Source organism: Arachis hypogaea, chromosome 6, assembly GCF_003086295.3.
Source record: "Arachis hypogaea cultivar Tifrunner chromosome 6, arahy.Tifrunner.gnm2.J5K5, whole genome shotgun sequence".
Classification (NCBI taxonomy): domain Eukaryota; kingdom Viridiplantae; phylum Streptophyta; class Magnoliopsida; order Fabales; family Fabaceae; genus Arachis; species Arachis hypogaea.
In genome coordinates, this window is record NC_092041.1 from 93,112,756 (window position 1) to 93,123,949 (window position 11,194).

The 11,194-nt window shown below is 35.5% G+C and overlaps 1 protein-coding gene across 5 annotated transcripts; it reads left to right on the plus strand.

Annotated features, from left to right (window-relative positions):
- Positions 1-1,442: 1,442 nt before the first annotated feature.
- LOC112696963 (ribonucleases P/MRP protein subunit POP1) lies at positions 1,443-10,727 on the plus strand. 5 transcript variants are annotated; one of them, XM_072197317.1, is made up of 13 exons: positions 1,443-1,806; positions 2,340-2,410; positions 2,930-3,362; positions 4,357-4,812; positions 5,207-5,303; positions 6,033-6,137; positions 6,231-6,479; positions 7,922-8,040; positions 8,129-8,626; positions 8,854-8,962; positions 9,082-9,638; positions 9,792-9,959; positions 10,445-10,727. In XM_072197317.1, exons 4-13 carry the CDS (start codon positions 4,358-4,360, stop codon positions 10,641-10,643), a joined length of 2,556 nt encoding a protein of 851 aa, XP_072053418.1. In that variant the 5' UTR covers positions 1,443-1,806; positions 2,340-2,410; positions 2,930-3,362; position 4,357; the 3' UTR covers positions 10,644-10,727. The 5 variants fall into 5 exon arrangements, with proteins under 5 accessions (XP_072053418.1, XP_072053417.1, XP_025605711.1 ...); XM_072197316.1 differs by lacking the exon at positions 2,340-2,410; XM_025749926.3 differs by lacking the exon at positions 2,340-2,410 and having other exon boundaries at positions 3,292-3,362.
- The last annotated feature ends 467 nt before the right edge of the window (positions 10,728-11,194 follow it).

Consider the following 11,194-nt stretch of genomic DNA (forward strand, 5'->3'; position numbering starts at 1 on the left):
TGAGGGTGATGGATATGGATCATGATTATGATCAAGTTTATGATGAGTATAACTCGAGTTGGGGATGCGCGACAGAGGGCAGTCCAATGGTTAGCTACCAGGACTTGTCGGGTTGGCTCTATAACCGACAGATGATATCATCAGCCACTAGGGACAGGCATTCATCATATGCATACTATATGAATTGTTTGAGATTGCCTATTTGACTGCATATTACTTGCTAATTGTCTAAATGCCTTATCTGTTCCTATTCGTATATCTCTTGTTTGATATAACTGTGTTTGCTACATTATACTCCTGCTGGTGATTGGGAGGTCTGAAGGAATTGGAAAGGGAATTATTAGTTAGACTGAAGGATCTTTAGTCAGATTGCCTTTATGGTTTAGCTTGTTTATAAGCTTTGATACTATCTGGAGGAAGTTCTAGGATTGCCTTCGGCTTTCCTCTATTATTATGTATTATATATGTGGAAGCTGTTACCATGCTGGGGACCTCCGGTTCTCACCCATGCAGATTTTGTGGTTTTCAGATGCAGGACGTGAGGTTTCTCGTTGAGGCCTGCTGGAGACTTCTAGATTTGCAAAGATTCCTTGTTCTCGGGACTATGTTTTGGTTTATATGTTTTGCTTAGATGCTTTTATCTCCATTAAATAATACAAACTGTGATGACTCCTCTTATGGGAGATTTTGGAGAATAGGTTTTTGTTTTCGTGTCCCTTTGGGTTTCCTTTGGGGTTTCCTTATTTTATCATATGTATATATTGCTATATGCTCGGACCGGTTATCTTCGCAGCCGGATTTTGAGTCTTGATATTCCTGTTTTTGACACTCTTTTGTATATATATAATCTCGCGTTGGTTTATCCTTGTTCGTTACGTTATCGATCAGAGTGTTGCGCTTTCGAGTTGCGATTTTTGTTTACCCCTTTTTCTACAAAGGCTCCTAGTTATAATCAATCATTCATACTACTATACGTACTAAATTTTTATTTTAGAGGTTGTAATACCTTGCCATCTCTGAATTATGACTTAAGCATAAGACTCTCTATGGTAGGGTGTTACAACGATAGAGAAATAAAGGATTAAAAGATCTTATGAAAAAGTAAAAGTAATTTTATGTTTGTGTATTTCATGTAAAAAGATTTTTTTATTTATCAATTATGTTTGAGTATAACAATATAAAAATATTTTTTGTTTATTTATTAGATGAAAAATCTTTTTTTTAAAAAAAGATATTTTAAAAAAAGATGTTACAACTTCTCAAAATTTTTTTTAATTTTTTAATATTTTTACTTTTAGTATTAGAAATTTGTTAAATACGCTATTTATAAAAAAAAAATCTTTTTTTAATTGAAATTTTTTTTTTATCAAAATATTGACGATCACTAAAATCCTAAAAAAAAAAAAATCTTTTTTTAATTAGAATTTTTTTTTTATCAAAATATTGACAATCACTAAAACCCTAAATCCCCCAACGCAGGCGAGTCCCACTCCTCTCCTCTTCTCTGAAACTGAAAAAGTGAACAAAGAATCCTAGCCCCCCCTCCTCTCCAGCCCCGCACCCCGCAGCCTCGGCAGTCACCGCAGTCCCCGCATCCCCGTTTCGTTGTCATCGCGGAACTCTTCTCCGCTGGGAAGCTCCGTCGTAGGAAGCTCCGTCGCTGTCCTAGGAAGCTGTGTCGTCTTCGTGGGAAGCTCCCTCGCCGTCGTGTGGATGCTCTGTGGCCGTCGTCGTCTCCTCTGTTCGAGCGCTCTCTCTCTCTCTGTTCGCAACCTTGCTTCTGTTTGGATTTTCAAGAATAGGAAGGTAAGAAATTTAACAGCAATAGCAAAATAGAAAACAGAATTGAAGAGTGGATCAAAGTGATTGAAGGTTTAAAATCTAATAAGTGCATCTGTTGAAGAATGTTTAAGACCTTACTTAGGCAGTGGTTGATAGCATAAAATGGTAGCATTATCTTTGATGTTCTAGTAGATTGTCACCTATGTTGTATATATAACTATAAATATATTCGAGTCATACCATTATTTTAAATGTTAATCAGAGCTTCTCTTGCTGAATATATTTACTTGAAAGTTTTCCTTGTGCCCACCACTTTTTGAAACACAAAACAGAGTTTTTATTGTTGAAGCTACATCCTATATTTAGTTTGTACTTTATGGCTGGAAATTTTATGGAAGTGGTGGCAAAAAGAGTAAGTGCCTGCATTGTTCAAAAGTAAAAGATTTGATTAATTGTCATGACTCCATGATCTAGGAATCCTATATTATACATCTTTCATGCATTGCTTAGTGTTTTCCAACATGAATTGATGGTGCCTGCCTCACCTTATGCATTAGATTATGCAATACTGATAGAGATAGCCATTGGGGATAATCATATGGACAAAAAGTAGACTCACCAAGTTGAGGTAAACAATAAAATAAACTGCATTGATGAATGAGAGTAACACTTACAATAACAGAAAGTCATTAAGCAATAAACATGGACTGACTTGATTCAATTCAACTTAATGCGCCAAATTGTTTATGCTGGAATCAATTCTGAGTTGTTTATGCTATGATTATGATTTTAAATTGTTTATGCTGATTTTTCTGATTTGTTGATTCTGGTTGTTTATTTTTCTGATCTGTTGTTGATGGTGTTGTGGTGCAGAGCTTCACTCCATTGTTTATGTTGGAATTTTTCTTTGTTTATTCTGATTTTTCTGATTGAGTTGTTTATGCTGATTTTTCTTATTCTGATTTGTCATTTATGCGTATTTTGATGTTTATTAGTTATAAATTTTGATGTTTGAGAACTTTTAATGATAAATTATGGATAATTTATTAGGTAAAATTGTAAAATTTTAAATTTTATTGACTTAAAAATCATTAATAAATATTTAAAATTATATATTAAATTTTTAATAATTTTATTTTATATTTAGTTAAACCGGTTGAACCTCGATTGAACCTCGGCTGAACCTTTGAATCATTGAACCAGTCACTCAACCAGTTCATTGACCGATTCGGTTCTCACAACCTTGATCAATTCTATACAAACTTCCGTTTACAAACTTTAATCCAAACACACACATGGTCTATTAACTGAACCGGGGCGGCTTGGTTGAAAACAAGTAAGTAGTGTCGTAGAGGTTTATGTCACAGCATCCCAGCCGCCCTTCTTCCCCTTCTTCCTCCAGCCTCCACGAACCTTCACGCCGAAAAGGAACCGCATGCATTTCAACTTTCCAGCTTCTCATTTGAGTTATCTCATTCGCTGCTCGACTACTTCATAGCTCCATTGCAGCTTTGCATCTCCGTCTTGCACCTCTGTCTCGCCTCCTCTGCTCTCTCCCTGCTATCCCCTCCTGCCTGCAGGTAGGCCTTCAGTAATTTTTTATTTTTTGATCTTAGCTGAAAAAGAAACATTGAATATATTTGGAGATTTCAAGGTTCCAGACTTTGGTGTAGAATTAAATGCTATTGGGATTTTGCCCTCTTAATTTTTTTTAGTTTAGGCATAATCATCTAGACCCGATATAAACCCGATCTAGACATGGTCTTATTGTGACCCGAAAAGGATGAGATTTGTTTGGCTTTTGGTAAGAGTCTAAAATATTGGTCCAGTCAAAATTAAGGACTGGGTCTGAATCATAGTTACATGAAATGCATACATTCCGGTATGGGAACGGGTATGCCTACGTGGTACACCACATGTAACATATTTTATGAAAAGTATACTTATGGCATTTCGGTAAACATATGAGTTGTGAATTGCTATGCGGTGCGTCACCTAATTGGTGAATTCATGTAACTATGGTCTGGATTAAAGCAAACTTGGTTTCACCCCGCCCATGCACACTCTTTGATCATATAATTTGACTGGTTTGATGTCTGGTCCAGTTTTTTGAACCTTGAATACAATAATAAAAGTGAATTTTTGTTAATCAAATTTTCAGATAACTGAAAAAATTAGGGTCATAGGCAACATGAATCTATAACAGTTTTGGGACTGTTCAGTGAATATCAAGTCATAGAGCACGGGTTCATTTGTAAATGTTTTTATGGTACCATATATCTAAAGTCTAAACCCCTTTTTCCTTTTTTTTCCCTTCTTGTTCTATAGCCCAAACGAGCATCCCTGATGCTCCTGCCACCACTGTGACAGTTGCTTCCCTTTGTTTGAGTTCTGTTCTGCTGTTTTTCAGTTTTTAAACCTTTCACTGTTTCACTCTTGTTCCCAAGGTACACACATTGATGCACTTGTTATTTGTCTGCAAAACTTTTATTTATTTGTTTGTTTGTTGTTTAAAGAATCTTTAATACCAATTTCATCATGAAGTGATATCCTTTCTCGTTCTTATTTTGTTAGGATGGTTACTGAAGGAACTAAAGGACCTCAATTTTCAGCAGATATGGCAACTCGCAAAATCCATGTGCAGAAGTTTGCAGAATCTAGAGCCTATGAGCTTGAGAGTCTTCAATCTGTTATAGCGGACAGAATAAAGGGTGATTATAGGAGTCAAAGAAACAAGAGAAGACGAACTAGTTCTTATAATAGCAAAGCTGGGACAAGAAGAAAAAGGCAAAAGCTGGGAACAGTACATAATAAAACTGGTGGTGTTGAATTACGTTTAGGTAAAGATGAGATAAAGAAGCTTCCAAGTCGGCGCATGCGCCGGAGATATGAACTTAAGATGAACTTGGATAGTGGGTTTTGTACTTCTGGCGATGGAACCAAGAGGCTGAGAACTCATGTTTGGCACACTAAGCGGTTCACCATGACAAAACTCTGGGGTTACTACCTTCCTCTAGCACTTCAAGGAAGGTAGGTCGTTTATGATGATGCTCCATTGTTGGAACTCGGAAGCTTGTTCATTTCCTGTTATACTGGTGTCTTTTACTTTTAAGCAAACATTTATTTATTTATTTTCAGAATACAAGTCCTATCAATTTAGTTCTTAAAAAGCTGTCTGTTAATGTCATGTTTGACATCAAATCATTCCTTGTTAGGACTAATTTGATGTTGACAAAAGACACCAATGGACCAATTTTATCTCAGAAGTTGACATTGGTGGTCAATTTGGTAAATACATGCTGGACAGTCAAAGTAATTTGCTTTTAATTTTTTAAATCCCAAATGGGTGTTAACAGTTTGTTAGGGAATTGGAGTTTTGGGAACCTATTTCCTTACGTACAAGGTTTGTGTCCATATTTTCCAGAGGAAAAGGTTCAAGGGCACTCTTGAAAAGGCTCAAACAAGGGGTGGTTGTGCATGATGCAAGCTATTACACTGCTGTCCAAGTGGAAGGTCCAGAGGTATGTATATATATGTATGTATATATTATATAAACTTATCTCATTTTAAGATTTAAGGATAAAGTATATTTTTTGTCCTTGAAGTTTGCTAAAAGTTTCAAAAATACCCCTAAGTTTTATTTTGTTTAAATTTTGTCCTAGAAATTTTCGATTTTTATCAAATTTAACCCAACGACTAATTTTTCAAAAAAATTATGACCAATTCAGGAATAACTCCACAAGAATAACCTTTAACATAAGCAAATAAAACATATTTATCATGCATTATTGTTAGATTAGTTCTAAATTTTTTTAAAATTTAATAGTCAGGGATATATTTGATACAAATCGAAAACTTTTGGGACAAAATTGAAACAAAATAAAATTTAGGATATTTTTGAAACTTCTAGCAAACTTCAGGAACAAAAAATATACTTTACCCTAGATTTAAAGAATAGTTCTTTTCTAACTTCGTATTTGTATTTGCTTACATACGATACATTGCCGTTATAACCATGATTATGGTTACATGGCTATTAATTTCTGTAAGATGTGAACAATGCGTCCACAATTGCGGTTTTAGAAATGTTGAACAGCGCCATTGTGGCAGCAATTTAAACCTTGATTCCATATCCAGCATTTCCCTCAAACTTTTGAGTGAAGTACAGAAACAGTTGCAGGTTCATGGCTCCCAGATAAATAATGGTTTAGTTACTTTTACTTTTGTTTCCTGCTGATTCTTTTCTACAGGAATCATTAGCTTCTCTATTAAGAATGGTACTAGTGCCCTTCCTGGAAACATCTTCTCAAGATTCTGATGAATCAGTATCGGGTACCACTTGTGGAATGGCAATGGTCAGTCATCCTATTGCTGATTCTGGTATTAGCTATGTTGATTTAGGGTATGCAATTAACCCAAAATTGAATCTTGTTTCTGTTTCATGACAGCTTTATCAAGTCGAAGCACCAGTTTCTCAGCCAATTGGCCCTGTGACCTATATGTGGCGGCCAACATTCCAACAAAATATTAGTGGAGAGGATGATATCAATGATGAATTAATGAAACATGATGTTGATTCAGATGAAAGCCCAAATAGAATGAAACTCGGTGCTTCATTTAGACAGCTTTGGGTGTGGATACATGCTTCTGCCTTTGAAGAAGGATACGATAGTCTAAAATTTGCATGTCAGAAAGAGGTTCAGTTTCTTGTTTTACTCCTCCCATGGACATCATGATGCTCTCTATTTTTTTACTTTAACTTTTTAAATTGTATCTTGACATAGATGAAACAGGGAGCAGTGTAGTGAAATCCATTGGTTCTTGTTCATAGTTGTCTGCTATGTTTTGTTTTTCATTAAGAGGGCAAGACATGCATAGGTTGTTGCCTTGTAAAGTGGAGGTCACACTTTTCACATTCTAAAAACAGCCTCTCCAGTTGCATACATCCCCATCAGGTGGGAGCCATGTATGTTGGGCCATTTTTTTTTTCATTTTTTGTTCCCTTGTTACCTAATCAAATTCCTTCTTGTTAATGTTCGTGACACCTTATTCCTGCTATGAGCATAGTTGGGGCATAGACAAAATTTTGATTTACTTAAGCTCTAAGATACATGTGTTGGTAGCTTTTCATGGTCAAATATGGTCATTCTATATCTTCTATCGTCCGTGCATAATTCTCCTATGTAATCCTTTTACATTGCACAAGGCTCCACTTTCTCTTGGGACATCCATTTTTTTCGTAGCCTTAATGATAGGGAATCTGTGGAACTTTTGATGGTTTTTCTTTGTCACCTATCCCTGATAAAAGGATTTGGTCTATTGAATACTCTGTTAGTTTTAGTTGTAAATCTTTCTTCCAATTTCTTACTCGTTCCTCCAATACAACTTCCTTCTACTTGGATAAACCTATTTGAAAATCCAAAGCACCTTGTAAGGTCAAATCTTTTATATGGACAGCTGTGCTTAACTTCTTGTCGGTTCAATGGCCACATAAGGCTCTCTCCCTTGATATGTGGGGCAAATTCAGACAAATTCACATCTGTTTTTGCGTTGCCCAGTGGCTGTTTTCTTATGGAACAGTTTGTTTAGCCTCTAAGGAATGTTGGGTGTGCCCTGTAATTCTTGATAAATTTCTATTGACTAGATTTGTTGGGCTTGGTACTAGAAAAGAGGAAAATTTTATATGGAGCTGTGCAATTTACGCCACTGTTTGGACTATTTAGTTGGAGCATAATAATGCATTTTTTAATGATAAATTTTCTGACAAACATTTCTTATGGGATTGGATTGGATGCATAGCATCTATTTGATGTAAAGCTCATGATCTTTATAGAGGACTTTCCCTCTTAGATATTTTGAGAGATTGGAAAGCTATGCTTTTATATATATATATATAGTCGTTCAGTATGGTTATTTTTGTCTCAGATTTTAAAAATTTATGATTATTCTGTTTGATTGGCTCTTAGTATGAAATATTTTAAAATAGTGCTATAAAGATGAAAAGTTTGTTATATGTTGTTTAGCCAAGGTTTTGATTTCGCTCATGATGTCACAGAACTTTGCAAATTGTATTTAAGCTGACTTGTAATTTCTTGTTGATGTTCAGATTGTGTGTTTTTTGCTGTTTATTATTGTTCAGATGGAAAAGACAGGCATCTCAATTAATTGCTTTTCACTTGAGGGTGAACTTGCAAAGTTGGAGGTAATCGGATCAGGAGCGATTCAAATTCTTCAAAAGATGTTGCATCCAGTTACAAGGTTAGTTATTGCACATATAGAAAATTAATTTCTTCGATTTAATTCATGAATGATCTCGACTGGCTTATTACACATTCTGCCTTTTCAGTATTTCAGATAATCATTGTCTATGGGAACATGTGCCTACACAAGACAGCGTTTCTCAGAAGACAAGTTCATCCATATCAGACAATGAGGATAAGTTTTCTTCTGTTGCAATTTTATCACTTAATGTTAAGGATCCTCGACAATTGTGCGGGAAAGGAACCGTTTCATCAGTGGAGCCAAGTTCTGCTGAGGCAGTTAACGGCGCACAAGAAACTATTCATGAAGAGTTGGAGAAGACTAGTGACTTGGCTTCATCCACATGGTCCAAATTAGAAAACAACCAGTATCATAATAACGATCTCTGGTATGCTAAATCTAGACGATTGAGGACCCCATTGTCAGAGAGTATGATTTGTAGTGAGAAACACCACAAACGTTTGACACATTACTGCCTGGATGATGTAGATTCCAGGGAGGCAAACTCTTTGACAGAGGAGCAATGCTCAAGATCTTGCCCTATTTTGCTTGTAAAACATCACAGGAAGGAATTGTTTAGAGGGTAACTTCTTTAGTCCTTTCTTTATGACTTGTGATTATATATTCTGATACTTAAGAGTTGTCAACTATCAGGTATTACCAGTATTCTCTAAACTCTTACTTGATATTTGTGATAACCTGCTTTAAGATATATAAGTAGGGGAAAAATAAAAAGGATAAAGTTATCATAAATTAAAAGTCAGTGGCAACACACCAATAAAATACTAACTGTATCTGGTTATCTTCTAGATGTTCTATCATACTTCCCTTAAGTTGGGTTAAGGCCTTCTGGATTCCTCTCATCTCTAATGGGGCGCATGCAATCGGTTTGCAAGAGATGCACTGTATTGCACATGAAGTAAGTAGTTGCACCCTTCAACTTTACATGCCAAAAATATTGGGGATTTTTTAAAAAAAAAAATGCCTTTTTTGTTATTAGTTATTAGATTTTTCATGAAGGATTTTTTCTTTATGCAGATGGGATTGCCAGCTTTCCCTTCAGATTTCCCAGATTGTAAGGCATACTCATGCTTCATGTCAGCTAAAGCTGCTGCATTTGATAAAAAAGCCGAGTTACGTCCTCCATCCAAAAGGCCTATGAGAGTTCCCATCTTGCCCCCATGGGGTATTATTCGTAGTACACTCAACAGAAAAATTAATGCAGTGGAAACTACTGGTGTTTCAACACTGGAAGATTTAACTGATCTGAATTCATTGCCAAAAAAGATCGACTCTGAGAATAGCTTGTTTGATGGAATTGTGGCAAGGACAGGTTCTGTGCTGACTAATTTCCTTAATGAAACCAAAGGTGGCCAACTGTCATTGTTTCCGTATGCTGCAGATGGAGATGAGAAAATCACCAAGTTTATAAAGGGTGAAGTAAACCTTAATCGGAGCTGCCAAAATTCTGTTATTTCTGACCATAGGTTATGTTTCCTAAGAGTTCATCTTCGCCCTTTCAAGAAAGGTTTTTTCGAAGAGGGAGCAGTTATTTGTGCACCACACCCATCTGATACATATTTATTGACTTCATGGTAATTAACATTGTGGATTCCTATTTTAATATGTAATTTTTGTTGTTAATTTGGCAAGTAAATGTATCTTATTGGGGAATAGTAGTATATGACTATACGTTTTATCATGGGAAATAGTATCATTATCTGAAAAATATTGTCTATATGTTGCAGCATTGAGAAAAATGAAGGATTTCAACTGCCACAATCTGCTCTAGAATCATACTTTAAAGAGGATCATTCCTCCAAAAGATGGGAAATGCATGTACCAGATGATTCAACTGCCAAAGAGTATCATCGGTGGCCTATCGGCTTTGTCACATCCGCTGCCATACAGGGAAGGTTCTGTAATCTTATCTTTTTCCACTGTAGTCTCCATCCTATTATTCTATAAGGCTATGTTTGGATCATTGTTATTGAGGGGAATGGAATGGAATGGAGCCAAAAAGAATTTGATGGGCTTCCATGGTTTGGATTACTAATGTTATGATGGAATGGAAAGGTTAGTAATGGAATCGATTCCATCCTATTCCATTAAAAGATCATTTGTGGTTCTTCCCAACTCCGGCGGTTTATGATGGAATGATGTTTTATCCAAACAATGGAGTGGAATTTAAACAGTATTCCCTTTGGCTCCATTGCACTCCACTTTTACATACCATCAATCCACACCTAGCTTATGATTGTGGGTGGTAAGTGTTAATGTTGAGCGGACAGAAAACTAGGCAGATGCTGTCCAAATGACCTACATTTTGTTTTTATGTTTCCGAATGCCTAATATTCTGAGTATAGAATAGAGAAGCTTACTGGGTTCTATGTGATTGCAGCAAGAGGCTAGTAGCAGGGGGATTTTGTGAGGCAGTTTTACTTGCTAATTTAAGAGAGGAGCAGTGGAAGGAGATGCCGGTGAAGCGGAGGAAGAAGGATATTTACGTGCTCGTCAGGAATTTAAGATCTGTGGCATATCGACTTGCTCTTGCCTCTGTTGTCCTGGAGTATAAGGAGAATGACACTCACTTCATGTAAACTGTTTTCAGTTTATCAAACTATGCAAATTTTCAAACTTCAGTTTTTTAACTTAATTTAACTTCAAATTCTAATTTCATCTTATCTCAATCTCTAACCCACCACTACAACCATCTCTCTATTTTCTACTTTCTTTTTTTTTTCTCCATTATTCTCCTCTCTTCCCTTTTTTTAAAGCGTGTTAAGGTTAATATTTGATGTAATATGTTGATACGAGAGAGTTTGGTGTCAGAAAAAAATTGTGATAGACAAGTATTACCATTTCATATCGGATAAAAATCTAAATAAATCGTTACCAACAATTTAAAAAATAAAATTCTTCATCCACAAACCTATTAATACAAAATCTACACACAATAACACAAATATCACACTAAAAAATTTTCTTGCATCAGCATTGTGTAATTTAATATAATAAGTTGATATATGATCAACTTTCAAAGTTTGATGAACTTTGATCATATATCAACTTATTATATTAGAATACACAATGCTAATGAAAAGATATGTATTTAGATCAGTTAGCTTTAAACAAATTGTCAGTAACGATT

Excerpts from the sequence above, each read along its gene's own strand:
- LOC112696963 (XM_025749926.3), top strand. The coding sequence starts at position 1,714 with ATGCTCTGTGGCCGTCGTCGTCTCCTCTGTTCGAGCGCTCTCTCTCTC. Across the intron at positions 4,813-5,206 it reads CCTCTAGCACTTCAAGGAAG|AGGAAAAGGTTCAAGGGCAC; the intron begins GTAGGTCGTTTA and ends CATATTTTCCAG. Across the intron at positions 6,480-7,921 it reads AATTTGCATGTCAGAAAGAG|ATGGAAAAGACAGGCATCTC; the intron begins GTTCAGTTTCTT and ends ATTATTGTTCAG.